General features: G+C 46.1%; 1 protein-coding gene across 1 annotated transcript in view; it reads left to right on the forward strand.

Moving 5' to 3' along the window:
- Positions 1 to 22,099, forward strand: part of rad51b (RAD51 paralog B) — a 569,504-nt gene that overhangs the window by 337,790 nt on the left and 209,615 nt on the right. The window contains exon 8 of the mRNA XM_055640974.1: positions 20,271 to 20,367. Coding sequence (XP_055496949.1) covers positions 20,271 to 20,367 — 97 coding nt within the window. The remainder of the gene's footprint in view (positions 1 to 20,270; positions 20,368 to 22,099) is intronic.

Below are 22,099 nucleotides of genomic sequence, written 5' to 3' on the forward strand. Positions count from 1 at the left end.
GAGGTCCAAACGAAATGTCGTTTCTGCAGTCATACATACAAAACGAAAAAGACCCAAGACACAACACAATTTACACAAACATCCTTCACAGCGCATCTTCTCCTCGCTGTGAAGGAAGGCAAAAAAAAACCACATCTTTTGGTGCTCTGCTCACAAGTAACAACATGACATACAGTAACAATTAAGAATGACACATAAAACATTTAAATTAAAGTGCAGTTTCATCTATCTCCAGCGTACTGGTGACTGTATTACACAAGTCCTATGTCTGTGGTAGAGTGTGTGAGGTGTGCTGAAAGTGTACAGTGGAGCGTGGAAACAGGCCCTGTGGCCCAATCAGTCCACACCGGCCCTCCAGCACCCATTTACACAAATCCCATTCCACCATCCCGCTAATCCCCACATTCCCATCAACTCCACCCTTCCTCCCCACACGATTCTTCCACACATATGCATTAGAAACACTTAGCCAGTGGGAACTAAACCCACCACCCTGCACATCAGCGGGACATGGGAGGAATTTGGAGCATGCACCCGTTCACACAGAGAGCGTGCAAACTCCACACATGCAGCCAGGATCAAGGCACAGTCGTCGAAGGTGACCGTAAGATGCAAAAAGGTGACAAAAGGAACTTTTAATCTTGGTTAAAACACAAAGTACTGGAGTTACTCAGCAGGTCAGGCAGCATCTGGGGAGGAAATGGGTAGGCAATGTTTCAGGTCGAGACACTTGGGACTGCATCCGTGGATCCTGTGTATCTTGTATTCTTGGTTGTTGGTTGCACATTATGGTTGGCTTTTCTTTGGGATGAATGCATTGTTGGTGCCTCTGGCAGTTAGTGTGGCCTCTGTAGGGCTGCCAATCACATCAACCTAGAGCCTCCTGAAGTTTCCCTGGGATAAAATGTTATAAATGAAACATTTTATGTTTCAAATATGCTCTGGTTGGGATATTAAATAACCAGAATTAATGCTGCTTTGATAGTTGTTTATGATAGAAAGCAACACTGCAAGTTGTATTTCGTTTGGACCTCAACGGGGTCCAAATGACAAATAAATTGTATTGTATTGTAGAAATGGCACAAAATGCTGGAATAACTCAGCGGGACAGGCAGCATTGCTGGATAAAAGGAATGGGTGACGTTTTTGAGTCGAGGCCCTTCTTCAGACTGAGAGTTGGGGGAGAGGGAGACACAGAGATATGGAAGGATTTCTGCATATTGTAACCACCATTTCAGCCAGTCCTTTTTCTCCAGCTTTTCTTCAACAGTTTCACCTCAAACATGCCGTGCGGTAGTGAGTTCCATATCCTCACCACAGTCTGGGCAAGGGAATTCACACTGAGATTTTCAGCTGTTTATGTCTCCTGGTTTTGTTCTCCCCAATCCACCATAGCAGTTGGGCCGCTGTACTGAGGCCATTGCCTCAGGCTGGTTCGGAAGGTATAGGCTCAGCCCTGACGCAGGCATGACAGTGCTGCTTGAGAAGCACTCAGAACCTCCAGCATACCTGACTACAGGTGCTTGTTTGTATGTTCCCCCCGTGACCTGCGTGGGTTTTCTCTGAGATCTTCGTTTTTTTTCTGGACTCCAATGACGTACTGGTTTGTAGGTTGATTGGCTTGGTATGAACGTAAATTGACCCTAGTGTGTATAGGATAGTGTTAGTGTGCGGGGGTCGCTGGTCAGTGCGGACTCGATGGGCCGAGGGGCCTAATTCTGCACTGTATCGCTAAAATGAACAAACTGTGTACCATAGGTTGGCGAGACAGAACGTGAAACATTGACGGACATTTACATTTCTCTGCCATCAGCCCTTGAGATTTGTTCTTATTTGGAAAACAGACGACAGAGAGTTGAGTCAGCGGGACTTTTACAGGCTGCTGTAATTCAGTCTGTCAGCACCTGGAGAATGTTACAGGAAGGCAGTAGGAGGCAGGAGGATCTGTGTGGGGACAAATATATTCCTTAAATCTTGGCAAGAGTAGGTGGCCTTTGGTTCAGTTTTGTCTGCAGCCCTGAATCTGTAGCTGGGAGAGAATTTGTTAGATACAGAACAACACACAGGCTTGATGCGTGTTATTTTCAGGATGTGGTCTGGGATATATTCGATGCAGGCTCAACTACAGCCTGAGACATGCCATAAGCAATACTTAAAACAGAATGTGGATGCATTACATTCAGCATATGTTTGTGTCCAGGAAACATAAGCTGAGATATATTCTTTACAGCATTACAGAGGTCTCTGATATGTTATTGAGAGTTAATGCTGACTCAACCAATATGTCATATTCACAGACGAATGGCAAATTGTTACAGGTAGGTTGGTTTGTGAATCTGCCGTGAAAGTCGTGGGTAGATAACCCACCAAAACGGAAGAACTGCAGATGCTGGTTTAAACCAAAGATAGACACTAATGCCCCTGTCCCACTTAGGAGACCTGAACGGAAACCTCTGGAGACTTTGCGCCCCACCCAAGGTTTCCGTGCAGTTCCCGGAGGTTGGAGGAGGTTGCCGGAGGTTGCAGGTAGTGGAAGCAGGTAGGGAGACTGACTAAAAAACCTCCGGGAACCGCACGGAAACCTTGGGTGGGGCACAAAGTCTCCAGAGGTTTCCGTTAAGGTTTCCTAAGTGGGACAGGGGCATCAATGCTGAACTAACTCAGCGGGACAGGCAGCATCTCTGAAGGAATGGGTGACGTTTTGGGTCGAGACCCTTCTTCAGTCTCGGTTGGCGCTCCAGAGATGCTCCCTGTCCTGCTGAGTTACTCCAGTATTTAGTGGAAAAAATAATGGCTGATGAGACAGGGCTCCAAGCAATTCCCTGCGCTTTCTCATCCTAAATCCAATTGCCTCAAGTGGAAGGTTGCGGTGTGAAACCCCACATGAACGAGCCTTTGAGTAGCTGTTCTCTCATGTAAACATCAGTACACGTTGAAGCATGATCTCTTCCGAGGTGCGTTCGAAGGTTGCAGCAAGGAATCTCTTGGATTTGATTCAAACACATTCGCAGCCTGAGTCTGCTATGTTTTCTTAAAGAAACGTCTTTAGTTTAGTTGGGACTTGCATTCTTTGGGGTGTGGTTTACTCCAACAGGGATGTTGGACAGGGCTGTGGGACAACACTGCTCCAACTAGTCAGCAGCCTGACACTTGGATCCAGACACTTGGAGCGAGTTGTACGTGGTCTGGAGCAGCCGACTTGCTGGCAGGACCATACTAACTGTGGTCCGTGGTGGCGCTCAGAAAACTTCCCGAGGTGAACGGCTGGTCTTTGGCTTCCTTCGAATGGTTATGCTGCCTATTTTTGCTGCAAGATTTTTCTGGGAATCCCCACAACATTTCTCCGGATTTCAATTCCAATTTTACACCACGCCCAAGAAATCAAATGGTTATGAGTAAGGTTGCGAGTGAATATATTTTGCTTACTTAAGTATGTACCTCTAAACCAACAGTGCAGAAACAGGTCCACTGAGTCAACACCGGCCTGATCCATCACGGGCAAAGTAGCCCGCACCATCAACAACATTTCTAGGGACAATTTTTACATTTATACCAAGCCAAATAACCTACAAACCTGAACGTCTTTGGACATATGAGGGGAACCCGAAGTTCTCGGAGAAAACCCACACAGGTCTCTGGGAGAACGTACAAACTCCATACAGGCAAGCACCCAAAGCCAGGATCGAACCTGTGTCGCTGGTGCTGTAAAGCAGCAACTCTACTGCTGCGCCACCATGCCACCTCATTATGATACTCATGCAGTGGTGTAGGGCAGTGTTTCAATGAGCCAGAGGGGAGATTTTGTCAGTCACTGCTGGTGTGCATTGAAAAGTTAATGAAATGAAATAGAGACAGGTATTTTAATATTCTTCTGCTTGCAGTATTGCACAATGCATCGTCATATGTTTGCTGCCCCAAAGAGCAAAATTAAACCTAATTCCAAAATTAAAATAAAAGCAAAATAGAGTGTGTGCTGGAAACCTGAAAAACAGAAAGAAACTGGAGAAAATATTCGTACACCAGACCAGGAGGATGTAGTTAACATATCAGAACAACTAGTCAAGCTGCCACCTCATAGTGCCAGAGACCTTGGTTCAATCCCGATCTCAGTTGCTATATTGATGGGAGTTTGCATGTTGTGCTTTTGACCACAGGGGTTGCTTCTCGCATGCCAAAGACGTGCGGGGTTGGTAGATTAATGGGCTGCTGTAAACTACTTCTCATGTGTAGGTGAGTGGTAGAATGTGGGGAGAATAAGTTCATCACGGGATATATATGGGGCTGTCACCACGGGATATATTACTAGTATAGCTGTGATTTCACTGACCAATAAAAATTACAATTCTTAATTGGAAAGTACAGGACTGTGTGACTGCCCAACAGCAGATTTGATAGTGGTATTTGCTTCATATGGTCATAGGTGATAGAAGCAGAATTAGGCCATTCAGCCCATCAAGTCTCCTGCCATGCAATCATGGCTGATCTATCTCTCCCTCCTAACCCCATTCTCCTGCCTTCTCCCCATAACCCCTGACACCCGGACTACTGTAAGGTAATAAGGTCATGTGATAGGAGTAGAATTAGGCCATTCAGCCCATCAAGTCTCCTCCACCATTCAATCACAGCTGATCTAGCCCCATTCTCCTGCCTTCTCCTCATAACCTCTGACACCTGTATTAATCAAAAATATATCTATCTCTGCCTTAAAAAAAATCCGCATCCAAAGAATTCCACAAATTCACCACCTTCTGACTAAAAGAAATACTCCTCATCTCCTTCCTGAAAGAACGTCCTTTAATTCTAAGGCTATTGCCTCTAGTCCTAGACTCGCCCACTAGTGGAAACATCCTCTCCACACCCACTCTATCCGAGCCTTTCACTATTCTGAGTGGGATTGATGTAAAATGAGTGATTCATGGGCAGTACAGCTTTGATGGGCTGCGAGTGCTCTTTCTAGGGGGTATCTCACTATGACGCTGTTGTTGGAATATAGTCCACTTTTCTCAAGGGGTCCAACGGTACGCAGGAGGCTTGGACCATATTGTCGTCACTGTATCATTCCGCTGCAACTCCTTACCTCCATCTTTGCAAGGGCAATGAGCATTAAACGTTGGGCTTTGTGGCCATGCAAAATGAAAGCGTTGACATTTGCACCTCAGCTGGCTGAGTTATTCACTTAGTTCTGATCTCTTGCTCTTTTGCAAAGCCCTTTAAAATGCTCCTTTCAATTCCCCGTTTGTGCTGCGGCCTGATCCATCACGGGCACAGTAGCCCTCACCACCAACAACATCTACATGAGGTGCTGCCTCAACAAGGTGGCATGTATCATCTAGGACCCCCACCATCCTCACCATGCCCTCTTCTCGCTCCTATCGTCAGGCAAGCCTGAAGTCCCGCACCACCAGGCTCAGGAGCAGCTACTTTCCTGCAACTTTCAGGCTCAGCAACGCAACACTAGAGACCTCCTCGTGCACCACCATGGGACTTGTTTTCTAATAGCAGTTTTGCACTGATGTCTTGTTTATGCAGTTTTTGTTCTGTTCACTGAAGTATCATTTATCTTACAACTTGTGTTTTTGTGTGTTGGTCTGTGATACTGCTGCGAGCAAGATTTTCACGATTTTCACTGTACCTGCACCTCACCTTGCTTATGCATGTTACAAGAACCTTGACTTGACTCGAGCCTCAGAGCTGTAGGGACCTGGTTTCAATCTTGACTTTGGTTGTTGTCAGTGTACAATTTAACATGTTCTTGATGTGACTGCGTGAGTTCCCTCCCACATCTCAAGATGTACTGGTAAAGGGCCTGTCCCACTGTACGAGGTAATTCAAGAGCTCTCCCGAGCTTAAAATAAAATCAAACTCGTGGTAAGCACGTAGAATGTACGTAGCGGGTACGTCGGAGCTCGGGACGTCTCTTAGCGGCTCGTAACACTAACGGCAGGTACGCAGGAAACGCGGTAAGCTCGTGAAGACTCGTGAAGATTTTTCAACATGTTGAAAAATGTCCACGAGAGCCCCGAGTATTATCTTAATTCTACGAGTTCGAATCAGGGGAAACTCGGGAGAACTCTTGACTCGCTCATACAGTGGGACAGCCCCTTAAGTTAGTTAGCTGCTGTAAATTTACCCTTTTTGTAAGTTAATGTAAGATAAAAAGACTTAAAGGGCAATTGATGGCAAAGTGTGTGAGATAAATCAGTTGCAGGGATACCGGAAAGTAAGTTGTGAAATTGGATCAATGTGATTGCTCCCCAGGAGCCAGCACGGGACTGATGGGCTGAATGGTCTTTTAGTTTAGTTTACTTTAGAGATTCAGCTTGGAAACAGGCCCTTTGGAGCCACCTAGTCTGCGTCCCCGCACATTAACACTATTCTCGACATTAGGGACAATTCACAATCTGTACCGAAGCCCATTAACCTACAAACCTGCACGTCTTTGGAGTGTGGGAGGGAACCGGAGCACCCAGAGAAAATACACGCAGATCACGGGGAGAACGTACAAACTACATACAGACAGCACCCGTAGTCAGGATCGAACCCGGGTCCCTGGCGCTGTAAGGCAGCAACTATACCGCTGTACCACCGTGCACCTTTTCTCTGTTTCTTTATAAGCATAAGATTAAGTTCCATTGAATTGGCATCCTCCATCCTTTAATACACACCAGATTTCTCCTCACTCTCTTTTGCCAACCTCACTCTGTGAACTGTAGGCATTGATCCAAATGAAACTGCTAAACACTTTGTCTGCTCCACTGCAAACTATTCCTCAAGGTACGTTGAAGAGGTTCTCCTCCTCTCTCTGACGGGTGCTCTGCAACACGCTCTCTCACTGCTCCCCGCTCTGTGATTCCTCCGTACCTTTTCCTACCTCTGGTTTCTCTCTCTCCTGACTCTCAGTCTGAAGAAGGGTCTCGAACCCAAACATCACCTTCTCCTTCACTCCAGAGAAGCTGCCTAACCCGCTGAGTTACTCCAGCATTTTGTGTCTATCTTCGGTGTAAACCAGCATCTGCAGTTCCTTCCTGCACTGATAAACACTTCTCCTTGCTCCTCCTTTAAACTTCCGATCAGTTTGAACACCTATACTAAATCTCGCCTGACTAATTCCGGTTGAACAATAACACTCCAAGTCTCCACTCCACTGCAGGAAGATTGTTCCCAATGTTAGGGAAGTCCAGGACAAGGGATCACAGCTTAAGGATAAGGGGAAAATCCTTTAAAACCGAGATGAGAAGAACTTTTTTCACACAGAGAGTGGTGAATCTCTGGAACTCTCTGCCACAGAGGGTAGTTGAGGCCAGTTCATTGGCTATATTTAAGAGGGAGTTAGATGTGGCCCTTGTGGCTAAGGGGATCAGGGGGTATGGAGAGAAGGCAGGTACGGGTACTGAGTTGGATGATCAGCCGTGATCATATTGAATGGCGGTGCAGGCTCGAAGGGCCGAATGGCCTACTCCTGCACCGAATTTCTATGTTTCTATATGTTTCTATGTTTCTCTAGTTCAGTTTGTTTTAGAGATACAGCATGGAAACAGCCCCTTTGGTCTACAAAGTGCACACAAACCATCGATCACCCGTTCACACTAGTTTCAAGTTATTCCACTTTTGCACCCACCCCCTACACAGTAGCGGCAATTTTTTTTTTACAGAGACCAGTTTACCTGCAAACCCACACATCTTTGGGATGTGGGAGGAAACCGGGGCATCTGAGGGAAACCCACGCGGTTACACCTGCAAACTCCACACAGACAGCAGCCGAGGTCAGGATTGAACCCGGGTCTCTGCCGCCAGTGAGGTTGCGGCTCTACTCGTTGCATCACTCTGCCGCCCAAGAGTTTGGTCCTTCATTCACTTCTTCTCTGCATGGCCGAGCGTGCGATAGCCAGAAATGGCCACAGTAATTCAGCCAGGGCTTAGCCAGTGATTTACAAGGGGATTAATGTAACTTCAGTGCTTCAGTAATTGCTGCCATTATTTATAAAACCAAAGAGCGTGCATTCTTTTTTGAAAGCCTGCTTAAAATCTGAAGTTATTGAACGTGAGCTTTGGGCTGGATGACCGCAGCTTGTATAATCAAAAGTTGTTTATGTTGAATTAGGCAGGGATTTTATTCATTAACATTGAGTTGTGTTGGGAAGGTACAAGACGGAGCAATACCAACTGGATCCAGCTATTGTCAAGTTTGATGTATTTTACTGTGATATAAAAATCCCTGATGGTAAACATATGTACTGTAAAACGCAGCTTCCTGTAGGTTGAGGAGATTTGTTTGTTTATGGGTGGTATGTGGAGTTCTTTAATATTCTTGCAGCAGTTGCCAAGCATAAAACCTATTTGTTTTCCCAGAATAAATAGCAAACACACTTTAAGATCGTGTGCTGGTCAGCTCTATGTGCCTTTGCAGGCTCTTTGAGAGAGCGACCCACTCAGTCCTTCTCCACCACATTTTTCACAGAACAGGAGGGTGGCATGGTGGCGCAGAGCTACCATCTTACAGCGGCAGAGACCCGGGATTCGATCCTGACAAAGGGTGCTTGTCTGTATGGAGTTTGTTGGTGTTCTCCGTGATCGGCGGTTTTCTCACACACTTCAAGGACGTGCGGGTTTGTAGGTTAATTGGTTTGGTACGAATGTAAAATTGTCCCTAGTCTGTGTAGCATAGTGTAAGTTTATGGGAATCACTGGTCGGTGCGGACTCGGTGGGCCGAAGGGCCTGTTTCCACACTGTATCTCTCAATGACACGAAATCTAAAGAATGGGGCAGCGTAGAGACACTGCAGGTTGAGGTGCTGCCACACACCCGCAGTGACCCAGTTCAATTCAGACCACCGGTGGTGTTCGTGTTGCACGGTCCCTCTGTAACCACGCGTGTTTCTTCCCTCATTCCAAAGATGTGCGGCTTGGTGGATTCATCGTCCTCTATTGAGAGGGGATCTTATAGAAACTTACAAAATTCTTAAGGGGTTGGACAGGCTAGATGCAGGAAGATTGTTCCCGATGTTGGGGAAGTCCAGAACAAGGGGTCACAGCTTAAGGATAAGGAGAAAGTCTTTTAGGACCGAGATGAGAAAAAAAACGTCCACACAGAGAGTGGTGAATCTGTGGAATTCTCTGCTACAGAAGGTAGTTGAGGCCAGTTCATTGGCTATATTTAAGAGGGAGGTAGATGTGGCCCTCTTGTGGCAAAAGGGATCAGGGGGTATGGAGAGAAGACAGGTACAGGATACTGAGTTGGATGATCAACCATGATCATATTGAATGGCGGTGCAGGCTTGAAGGGCTGAATGGCCTACTGCTGCACCTATTTTCTATGTTTCTATGTTTCTATTAGTTGTCCATAGTGTGTAGGGGGAGTGGTGCAATCTGGGGGGAGCTGATGGGAGTTTGGGGAGAATACAATGTGATCAATGGGTGATAAATGGTCAGCATGCACTTGGTGGGCCGAAGGGCCAGAAGAACTTTCTGATCATGACCTCTGCATTCAATCATGAATCATTAATTTATAATATATAAGGATATATAATACCAAAGGATCGACTACTCCCTTGTGGAGTTCAGTGGTAATAGTGTTTAGAACCGGCTGAACATGTCAAAAACCTTTCTGTAATCAATGCTGACTATTTCATATACACTGCCCTCATTAGCGCTTCTTGCTTTGTCCTTCGTAACTTTAATCAAGTCAGATGGACGTGACTTTCATAACAAATGTTTAATTGATGGGTGCCATTTTGAAAGAAGGTTTATGGTTGTAGAGTCTGTAGGTTCCGTTATGTTGTTAACCTGCATAAGCAAAGAGGTTGAGTTTTTTTTACAGAAAATCCTTTACTGAAGGCGATAACACAACTAAACGGCAGTGTCAGAGTGCCATAATGTACAGGAAGTAGTTTCATCTGACCCAGAGCTGTTTTGTAAGTTACACAAAGATGCATATTTCTGTCCTCTCAGAATTGCTTCCAATACTTTTCAGACTGTCCTCTCACAAGCCAAAGGTGTAGACCCGATCTCTTAATCAATCTCACTGCGCTCCTGCACTATTGTTAATCTTCCCTTTCCCTGTAACCCTAACACTGTAGTGTGCAACGCTATATTCTGTACTCTGGTATTTATATTTACATACTATCTGTGTAGGAAGGAACTGCAGATACTGGCTTAAACCAAAGATAGACACTAAAAGCTGGAGTAACTCAAGCTGGACAGGCAGCATCTCTGGGGAGAAGGAATGGGTGATATTTCGGGTCAAGACTAGTCTTCAGACCTTCAGTCTGAAGAAGGGCCTCAACCCAAAACGTCACCCATTCCTTCTCCCCAGAGATGCTGCCTGTCCTGCTGAGTTGCTCCAGCATTTTGTGTTGACATACTACCTGTTGTACTTGTGCATGGCGTGATTTTACTCATGTATTGTCTGATTTGACTGGATAACAATGAAAGGTTTTCAGTGTATCTTGTTACACATGCCAATAATAAACCAATATTAATATAAATTTTACCTTCAAGTAACTCTTACTCCACTTTCGTTAAATCATTTCTCAATCTACTAAAATGAGTCTTATCCCAATTAAGAACCTTTCCTTCAATTTTCCTTGTCTTTTTCCATGACCATGCTAAATCTACCTAAATTATGGTCACTCTCCAAAAATCCTCTCTCACTGCTCCTTGTTTCACCCTCCCAGCATCTTTCTCTGCAGCTAAATCAATAATTGCCCTACTACCATTTTTGTAGGGCTGATTAAAACAATTTCTCGTGGATTAAATTTAAGCATCTTACGGAATCTATATCTTTTACGATTATTGTCTCCCAGGCTAATTGTTATCCCTTACTATCACTCCACTAGTGTTTTTACAAATGCCTACTAGTGCCTACAAATGAGCTCTTAAATCTCCTGTGGACCATTTGGTAGTGTGTAGTATGTTTATGTTCCCTTTTTTAAACAATTCAGTTCAACTCATTTAGATTTGCAGCTGCTAGCCCTGTAATTGTTTTCTCTTAGGTATTGATCCAATAACTTACTGAAAGTTACTGTTGAATCTGCATTCTCCGCGCCTTCAGGCAGCACATCCCACATGAAACCAACTTGCCATCAGAGGATTGATCGTATACTTTTGGTGGGGATTCACTTTAAGCAGTGCAATGGCAATTATTTACTTATTTTTAAAAAGTTCTGTCAGAGAGGGTGGTTTAAGGAACAACAGAAGAAGAATGAGATTGAAGAAGGGTCTCGACCCAAAACCTCAACTATTTTTGTTCTCCAGAGATGCTGTCTGACCCGCTGCGTTGCTCCAGCTCTTTGGAGAAGAATGAGAGGTGGGGTGATTTAGGGAGGGAATTCCACAGCTTTGGGCCCAGGCAGCCCAAGGCACGACTCGCAACGATTGAATATCACAGTTTGCACTCGAAGATGAAATGGGGGGAGTACTGTAATCTGGGCGAGGCACACCTGGAACCTGTGTAGATCATTGAGTCCTGGGACAACATGTGCATGGGACAGTTCATGCTGCATGCTGGCTGGTTTACAGCGGATGGAACTGTTTCTGTTTCTTTGCCTGTGGTGACTTATGAACATATGATGAGCGTTTGATGGCAATGCAACTGTACTCGCTGGAGTTTAGAAGGACGAGGGGACACCTCATAGAAACCTACCGATTAGTGAAAGGCCTGGATAGAGTGGTGTTTCCACTAGTGGGAGCGTCTAGGACTAGAGGTCATAGCCTCAGAGTTAAAGGACCTTCCTTTAAGAAGGAGATGAGGAATTTCTTTAGTCAGAGGGTGGTGCCTGCTCCTATAACTTATGACCTTATGTCCTGATGACTTTAGTGCTTGGGTGTTGATTGCATCACCAATGCCACGCACCTCAATTGTCTAGACTTGAGGCTCTTGCCCACCGCTCACGAATGGGTTACACTTGGTCCTGAAAGTCTTCCAAACCACCAGTGCTTTACACAGTTTCATGAGCACAACCGTCAATGGATATTTTTGAGGCGGAGGTTGACAGATTCTTGGTTAGCAAAGGTGTCAGGGGTTATGGGGAGAAGGCAGGAGAATGGTGTTGAGAGGGAGAAATAGATCAGTCATGACTGAACGGCGGAGTTGACTTGCTGGGCCGAATGGCCTTATTCTGCACCTAGAACTTATGAATATCTTTGACCAGAAGCAGTAAACATAGTTGAATGAGGCTCCTTCACTGTAGGCAGAGACATCACAGATTGCAATTACTGCTGATGACCAGACTCGGTTTTCTCAGCAATGCCTCAATCCTCCAGTTTTCTGTCTCCCTTCCTGTCTGTGACAGTGGCATAATGTTGACATTTAAAACAGCCATATATATTTATCTTAAATAATCTACATGGATAGGACAGGTATTGTGTGCAGTTTTGGTCTCCTAATCTGAGGAAAGACATTCTTGTACAGAGAAGGTTCACCAGACTGATTCCTGGGATGTCAGGACTTTCATATGAAGAAAGACTGGATAGACTCAGCTTGTTCACGCTAGAATTTAGAAGATTGAGGGGGGATCGTATCGAAACTTACAAAATTCTTAAGGGGTTGGAAAGGCTAGATGCAAGAAGATTATTCCCGATGTTGAGGAAGTCCAGAACAAGGGGTCACAGTTTAAGGATAAGAGGGAAGTCTTTTAGGACCGAGATGAGGAAATCATTTTTTTACACAGAGAGTGGTGAATCTGTGGAATTCTCTGCCACAGAAGGTAGTTGAGGCCAGTTCTTTGGTTATATTTAAGAGGGAGTTAGATGTGGCCCTTGTGGCTAAAGGGATCAGGGGGTATGGAGAGGAGGCAGGGATGGGATACTGAGTTGGATTATCAGCCATGATCATATTGAATGGCGGTGCAGGCTTAAAGGGCCGTATGGCCTACTCCTGCACCTATTTTCTATGTTTCTATGTTTCTATGTATGGAGGATTATGAACCAAACGTGGGCAGGTGGGACTAGCGTAACTGGGACATGTTGGCCGGTGTGGGCATGTTGGGCAGAAGGGCCTGTTTCCACACTGTATCACTCTATGACTCTTTAATCTCACGACTTCCTGCCTTCTCCAACCGCCCCTGCGCTCACATTTATCTAATTTACAACTTGAATCCAAAGTGGAACTCGGCCACTCGCTTGGCGTTAACTGCATCACTATCATTGTTGCAGCTGAGGTTGGCATCAAATTCTCAGATGGATTTGTTAGGAAGCAGCCTGAAATGCTGCACTCTCACATGGTCCCTGGTTTCAAAATCAATCTTCAGCAATTTAGGAAAAAGATGAGGAGAAATTTCTAGTCGGGTGTGTTGGAACTCGGTGACCTCCAGAGCTGTGAATAGACAACAGGCAATAGGCACAGGAGTAGGCCATTCAGCCCTTCGAGCCAACACCGCCATTCAATGTGATCATGGCTGATCATCCCCAATCAGTACCCCATTCCTGCCTTCTCCCCATATATCCTGACTCCGCTATCTTTAAGAGCTCTATCTAGCTCTCTCTTGAAAGTGTCCAGAGAACCGGCCCCCACCGGATACATGATCAATGAGTATGTACGAGGCGCAGATGACTAGATTCTTGGAGATGGGAGGGGGGCCGGTGTGTTATATGATGCTGGATAGGGCATGAAGGAGGAGATACTGAGCAGTCACGACTACATCGGACCAGGTGGGAGTGTAATGCTTCCTTTTACCGTTTGCATTCTTCCTGCATGCAGTAGCTGACACTGAAGCCATGTAGCACCAGGAAGGAATAAATCCCACACATTCACTGGTTGGCATGTGGGTCCAGCTACTAGAGCTGCTGCCTCACAACACTATTAACCTGGGTTCAATTCCAACCTCTGGTGCCATATCTGTGTGGAGTTTACACATTCTCCCTGTGACTGTATGGGTTTCCCCCATGTGCTCCAGTTTCCACAAACATCCTAAAGATGTCCCGGCTTATAGGGTAACTGGGCACTGAAAATCACCCTTGGTGTGTAGGTGAGTGGGGAATGTAGATGGGAATGTGGGAAATTGAAATGGCCTCACATGGACGGCACGATGGGCGCAGCGGTAGAGTTGCTGCTTTACAGCGCTTGCAGCGCCGGAGACCCAGGTTCGATCCTAACGACAGTTGCTGTCTGTACGGAGTTTCTACGTTCCCCCCATGACTGCGTGGGCTTTCTCCCTGTGAAGATCTTCAGTTTCCTCACACACTCCAAAGACGTATAGGTTTGTAGATTAATTGACTTGGTATAACTATAAATGGTCCCTAGTTGGTGTAGGGTAGTGTTAATGTACGGGGTTCATTAGTTGGTGCGGACTCGATGGGCCGATGGGCCTGTTTCCGTGCTCAATCTCTAAACTAAACTAACTCAAATTGCCATAGAATTTGGGTAAATGTGTGCTTGATGGTCTATATGGATTTAGCTGTTCAATACTGGACAGGACTGAATTGTTCCCCATTTATGCCTCTCACCCTGGCCACAAACTCTTTGAATCCCTTCCCTCTGGAAGGCGACTCCGGATTGTCAAAGCTGCCACAGCCAGACATAAAAACAGTTTTTAACCACAAGTAGTTGCTCTACTCAACAGCCAAAAATCTGTAGCCTCCCTTTAATTTTGTTGGTTCACATGCTTGATCAATGGTGTTTTATCATTAATGTTTTATTATTATTAATGTTTAGTGTTTTCTGAGTCATTCGTAACTGTCATTGTATGTCATGTTGTTACTTGTGGGCGGAGCACCAAGGCAAATTCCTTGTATGTGAATACTTGGCCAATAAATACTTACTTACTTACTTACTTACTTACTTACTTACTTACTTACTTACTTACTTACTTACTTACTACTTACTTACTTACTACTTACTCACTTACTTACTTACTTACTTACTTACTTACTTACTTACTTACTTACTTACTTACGCGTGATGTTGGTGGCTCACTTGGCGACACACACGAGGTGTGCAGGGAATAAATGGCTGCCACTTACCGAAGAGATGCCCCAAAGTAGCACTGAGACATGAACGTGAAGCTGTGTAGAAAGGAACTACAGATGCTGGTTTGCACCGAAAATAGACACCAAAATGCTGGAGTAACTCAGCGGGCCAGGCAGTATCTCTGGAGAGAAGGAATGGAGACTGAAGAAGGGTCTCGACCCGATACGCCGCCCATTCTTCCTTTAGTTTAGTTTAGAGATACAGCGCGGAAAAAGGCCCTTCGGCCCACCGAGTACATGCCGACTAGTGATTGCCGCACACAGACACTACCCTACACACACTAGGGACAATTTTACACATACACCAAGCTAATCAACCTACAAACCTGTACGTCTTTGGAGTGTGGGAGGAAACCGATGATCTCGGAGAAAATCCACGCCGGTCACGGGGAGAACGTACAAACTCCGTACAGACAGCGCCCGTAGCCGGGATTGAACACGGGTATCCGGCGCTGCAAGAGCTGTAAGGCACAAACTCTACCGCTGCGCCACCGTGCCGCTCTTCTCTCCAGAGATGCTGCCTGACTTGCTGAGTTACTCCAGCATTTGGTGTCTGTGAACGTGAAGCTCATTAGCAACCAGCCAGAAGCTGAACTGTGCAAATTCTGACATGAAAGGATGAAGGATCAGCAGCGTGACTCAGCAAGACTCTTGCTGTGTGAGTGTGTGGGATTGGACACCAGTAAATCTCTCATTGACAGACTATTAAATAAATGGAAACAAGCAGTGCCTGAAACCACCTTATCTAATGGAACCAGCCCGGAGTCTGCTTTCACTCACCTACCTTTTCCAAACAAGCTTTGTCAGATAATTCATCAGCTTTTTAGAATTGAATGCACCAAAAAAAAAACCCACAGAAACCCCCCAAGCTCCGTCGAGTTGTTGGTGTCTTTTGATAATACAGTAGGTCGAGAAAGAACCTGCATTTCAACAGCAGAGTTCATAACCGTGGCATCTGCAAACTGTTTTGCACCCAGTGAGATATTTGTGAAGCAGAAAACAGCAGCATCTGAAGGGTCCCGACCCGAAATGTTGCCTCTCCATTCCCTCCACTGATGCTGCCCGGCCCACTGAGTTTCTCCAGTTAGACACAAAAAAGCTGGAGTAACTCAGCAGGTCAGATAGCATCTCTGGAGAGAAGGAATAGGTGACGTTTCGTGTCCAGACCCTTCAGCCCCAAAACATCACCTATTCCTTTTCTCCAGAGATGCCGTCTGACCCGTTGGGCTACTCCAGGTTTTTGTGTTTAAACCAGAATCTGCAGTTCCTTCCCACACGAATTCCTCCAGTTATTTGTTCTTTGCACAAGGTTCCACATCTGCAGTTCCTTGCGGCTCCTGTCACTTGTGAAGTGTGGGCAATGTCATCTCAAGTGCAGCAGAGGTTGTTGTGCATAGCAAGCCCATGCCTCCAGCAGCACAGGCCTCGGGCTCTGTAATAGCCCAAGAGATGCCCCGAAGAGATTTCAACCAATGATCATAGATAGGAGCTGATTTCAACAAACTCAGGCAATGTAAGCTGCCACGCTGAAGCTAGCACCAGATCAGAAGAGGCATCCAACCACTTAGCCCATTGCAGGCTCGTTCCATGCCTGACTGCCAAACCCACACTTGTCTTTCCCAGTCACTTGCCTCTTCCCCCCTTTCTGCTGCCTGTTTCTCTTTCACCTCCCTTGCTGCCTGCTCTTCACTCACCTCCCCCCCCCTGCTTTGTCTCTCTCTCCCATGTCATTCACTCCCCTCCTCCCCTGCTTCTCCCCCCCTCCCCCCTGTCTCTCCCCTGCTCTCTCCCCCCCTCTCCTGCCTCCCCTGCCTCTCTCCCCCCCCCCCTCTCTCCCCCTCTCCCCTGCCTCTCCCCTCTCCTCTGCCTCCCCTTCTCCCTCTCTCTCCCCTCTCCCCTGCCTCCCCCATCTCCCCTGCCTCTCCCCCCCTCTCCCCCTTCTCCCCCTCCCCCCTCCTGCCTCTCTCCCCTCTCCCTTGCTCCTCCCTGCCTCTCTCCCCTCTCCCCCTGCCCCCTCTCTCCCCTCCCCCCTCTCTCCTTCTCTCTCTCTCCCCCTCTCGGTCTCACTCTCCCTCTCCTCCCCTCTGCATCTCTCTCTCTATATATCTCTCTCTCCATCCCTCCCTCTCTCCCCCCCTCTCCCCTGCCTCTCTCCCCTCCCCCTGCCTTCTCCCCCTCCCCTGCCTCTCTCCCCCCTCCCCAGCCTCTCTCCCTCTCCCCTGCCTCTCTCCCCTCTCCCCTGCCTCTCTTCCTTCTCCACCTCCACGCTGCCCCCTCCACTGTTTCTCTTTGCTCTTCCCTTGCCGCCCTTCTCACCCCTCCCGCCTCTTTCCCTCACGATCTGCCACCCTTTGGCCCAGGGCCTACCTCTTGCCGTGTCTCTCCTCCCTCCCTCTGCCTCCCTCCCTCTGCCTCCCTCTCCCCCCTCTGCCTGTCTCTCCATCTTTGTTGACCTCAGAATGCCCAGTTGGCTGCTCGGATTGCTTGCTGGTTTTGCTGAACCTTCTTGATGAAATGTTGGACAAAGCAGTGGTACTTCATAAAACTCTTCCAACTATATATTAATCTGAACCACGTCTTGTTCACCCGTGGCACCTGTGTGGCCTGACCTACTTTTAATTGAGGTTAAAGAATGCCTCCATTTTAAAACTTTGATCCTAATTTTCAGACCCCATTCACTTTAATCAGTGGGTCATTGTAATCTCCTCTGCACTGCAACCCTCTGTTACATCCTGGTGTGTATCCAGTGCTGGACTCTTCATGATCCCTGATTGCATTTGGTCTGCAATTGAAATTATCTCTCTTGTCTTCTCCTTTCTAAATATCTCCACCACAATATTTTTCTCTTCCGTTGAAGATGCATCTTAAAACTTTCCTTGTCTGAGGCTCGTGCATCCTCTCAGCTCCCGTGCTGTGACGATAGGTTTTGTTTGGTAACTCTCCTCTTCAGTGTTCTCTTGGCACCTTGTTGTGTTAATGATGTACAATACCCCTTGTTGCTGCCGCAGGGAGTATATAATGTTTTAAAATAAGGAGCAAAACTTGGGCAAAGGCATCTTGTTTGCTGTTTTTTGACGAGCGCATTGAGCAGTGATGTGGAAACAGCTGAACCACACTGGTGAGATTACATGCTCTCGGCTGCAAGTATTGTGGTCACACATGCGCCCCATTTACAAAACCACACTGCCTCTACCTTTCCTCTTGTTTAGTTGACGATAAATTCAGGCTTTGAGTGATCGCCCTTCCAGCAACGTGCTGTGGTTCAGATGAGCCGCTGCCTCAGATATTTGTTCGATTGCATGCAAAGAAAGGTTTTCAACTCTCTTAATCTCTTGCAATCAACAATTAGAGGTTTTGCAATGCGAGTGCACTAGTAATCAAATCTCCCTGCGACCATGCTCCCCTCCCCCTGCTATCTCGTAGGTTTATACGTTATGGGAGCAGAATTAGACCATTCGGCCCATCAGGTCTATTCCGCCCTTCTAACTGATCTATCCCCATTTTCCGGCTTTCTCCCCATAACACGTCGGCTAATCAAGAATCTATCTATCTCTGCCTTAAAAATATCCACTGTTCTTTAGTAACTTGTCAGTTTCTTTGTTGAACTAAATTAAGGCGCAGCCTTCTGTGGAAATGAATTCCACAGATTCACCACCCTCTGGCTAAAGAGGGTGTGTACTATTCCTATACACTTGTTCTTAATCTAATATTGTGCTTATGTGTTGTAATACATAACAGAACTATGCAAAAAAGAAAATTGCTGTACCTCGGTACATGTGACAATAAACTACCATTGAACAATTGATTTCTACATAAGTTGATACAAAATAAAATGTGACATTCTCTGATTCATTCCTGATGAAATTGCCCACATCTCAGTCAAGGGGGTGCGTTCTTGTGCGGGGAAATGGAACTACCATTTGGGGGTTTGTTATTCGAGCTTTTAAGGATGAACTAACTGGTGACAGAGCACACTTTACTTCGTATTGAACAATGGTATCTGCCCTGAAAGAATTATGTAGAGCAAGCTTTATATGCAAACTTAACTTATTGTAATTGTCGTGGGCTAATAAAGAAGGGTCTGTTTCTGGCATGGTCAGAGGTTGTGGAACTCACCAGCATTGTAGGTCTTTGAGAGCGTCTTTGCAGTTCCGTGTTTGGCCTAACACCACACGAAGGCATAGATGGGTCAACCAATCCCATTGGCATGTAATGCTGAGGCTCTATAAGGCGCTGGTTAGGCCGCATTTGGAATATTGTGAGCAATTTTGGGCACCATATCTGAGGAGGGATGTGCAAGCTCTGGAGAGGGCCCAGAGGAGGTTTACAAGAATGATCCCAAGAATAATTAGGTTAACCTATGATGAGCGTTTGTCGGCACTGGGCCTGACCTCGCTGGAGTTTAGAAGAATGAGGGGGGACCTCAATGAAATGTACAAAATAGTGAAAGGCTTGGATAGAGTGGATGTGGAGAGGATGTTTCCGCTAGTCGGAGAGTCTAGGACTAGAGGTCACACCCTCTGCATCAAATAACGTTCTTTTAGCAAGGAGATTAGGTTAATTTCTGTAGTCAGAGGGTGGTGAACCTGTGGAATTCTTTGCCACAGAAGGCTGTGGATGACGTCAGTGGATATATTTAAGGCAGAGATAGATAGATTGTTGATTAGTACGGGTGTCAGAGGTTATGGGGAGATGACAGGAGAATGGGGTTAGGAGAGAGAGACAGATCAGCCATGATTGAATGGTGGAGTAGACTTGATGGGCCGAATGGCGTAATTCTACTCCTATTCCTTATGACCTTACGACAGCTCAGCAGGTAATGACCAGACTAATCAGCCAGATGCCTGGACAAATACCCCAGAAACCGAGTTGAAATCCCACAGTAGAAGTTGTGGTCAGGTAAATAACTGAAACATTTTACCTGCTCACTCAAGACAAGCAGCACCTGGTTCACATGAACGCCCTTACATGACTTGTAATACTTACATTGGGGAAAAGTAGACAATAGAATAGGAAGGAACTGCAAGTGCTGGTTTAAACGGAAGATAGACACAAAAAGCTTGAGTAACACGGTTGGTTAGATAGTTTCTCTGGAAAAAAGGAATAGGTGACGTTCTTCACTCTGAAGAAGGGTCTCGACCCGAAACGTCGCCTATTCCTTTTCTCCCGAGATGCTGTGTGACCCGCTGAGTTACTCCAGCTTTTTGTGTCTATCAATGGCGCACAGGCTTGATAGGGTGGGAGGACAGGGTGGATGAAAGAAAATGTATCGTACCACTGTTATAACACTGGTTTTTGTCTTGCAGGTCATTCTGACGAACCAAATTACAATGAGGATGGGTCATAGGCAAGCTGCCAGCTTTAAGCCAAGCTCTGCGGAGATTGATTCACTCCAGTCTGAAGGTAATGGCAGCTTCCTTTGTCCTGCTTGGTTACATGATTTTCACTCAGTTGCTTCACGAGTCAGGGTCATTCCCACTCATATGGTTTGGGTCAAAATAAAGATGGATGTTTAGTTTAGTTTAGAGTTACAGCGTGGAAACAGGTTCTTCAGCCCATCGAGTCCATGCCGACCAGCGATCCCAGCACACTAACACTATCAACACTATCCTACACACACTAGGGACAATTTGCATTCATACCAAGCCAATTAACCTCCAAACCTGTACGTCTTTGGAACGTGGGAGGAAACCGAAGATCTCGGAGAAAGCCCACGTGGTCACGAGAAGAACGTACATCTCTGTACAGACAGCACCCATAGTCAGGATTGAACCCGGGTCTCTAGCGCTATAATTGCTGTAAGACAGCAACTGTACCGCTGCGCCAGCGCGCTGCCACGATGAATTTGCGTCTTATCAGGGTGTCAGGATTCTCAAAACCCCTAATAGCCAATGATGTACATCTGAAGTGTAGGCCCTGTGCAGATTTAGGAAGTGTGACACCCAAATTGGGAGCTGTACATTCTCATGAACAAAGAAGTAATCTCGACTAGATTATCTATTACTATCACAGGAAGGATGTTGTTAAATTGGAAAGAGTGCAGGGAACATTTACGAGGATGTTGCCAGGACTTGAGGACCTGAGCTATAGGGAGAGGTTACATTATTTATAGATTACCATAGATTTATTAATAGATTACTATTATTTAGTTTTATTGGCTGAGAAGATACTGATGGATACTTTCTGGAGGAAGCCCATCCAGTCAATGTACCAAAAGTCTTCTTGACAGCCCCATCTACCTTTGACTCCATTTTCAGGGAACTCCAAGATCCCTCTGCTCTACACACTTCCCAGGACCTTGGCATTGACCGTGAAGGTTCTGCCCGGGTTTGACTTTCCAAAATACAACACCTCGCACTTATCTGCATTAAACTCCATCATCCATGGAATGTAAGGATAAGGGGGAAATCTTTTAGGACCGAGATGAGAAAAACATTTTTCACACAGAGAGCGGTGAATCTCTGGAACTCTCTGCCACAGAAGGTAGTTGAGGCCAGTTTATTGGCTATATTTAAGAGGGAGTTAGAGGCACTTGTGGCTAAAGGGATCAGGGGGTATGGAGAGAAGGCAGGTACAGGATACTGAGTTGGATGATCAGCCATGATCATATTGAATGGCGGTGCAGGCTCGAAGGGCCGAATGGCCTACTGCATCTATGTTTCTATGTTTCTAACCATTCAGCTGCCCACTTGCCCAGTTTTGTAGTAAACAACATTCTGCATGATGAGCACAAGACCTTATGATAACACTCTGAACCTGGTACGAACACCTGCCTTATTCCATTACTACGGTGCGATAGTACATTTTGAAATATTTCACTGGCTGTAAGGCATTTTTAAATTTCTCAAGAGGGTTGTGAACACTGCTATAGATCATAAAATCTGCTTCATGATTTTCTAATATAGAGCTCAGTAGGCAAAATAAACAATTTACACTCATTTGCGGTTTGGGTGGCATGGTGGCATAGTGGTAGAGCTACTGCCTTACAGCGCCAGTGACCCGGGTTTGATCCTGACTACGAAGTTTGTACGTTCTCCCCGTGACCTGCGCTGGGTTTTCTCCGAAATCTTCAATTTCCTCCCACTCCAAAGACTAAAGGTTTGAAGGTTAATTGGCTCGGTGTAAGTGTAAGTAT

The sequence above is a fragment of the Leucoraja erinacea genome, chromosome 9 (assembly GCF_028641065.1).
Source record: "Leucoraja erinacea ecotype New England chromosome 9, Leri_hhj_1, whole genome shotgun sequence".
NCBI classification, from domain to species: Eukaryota; Metazoa; Chordata; class Chondrichthyes; order Rajiformes; family Rajidae; genus Leucoraja; species Leucoraja erinaceus.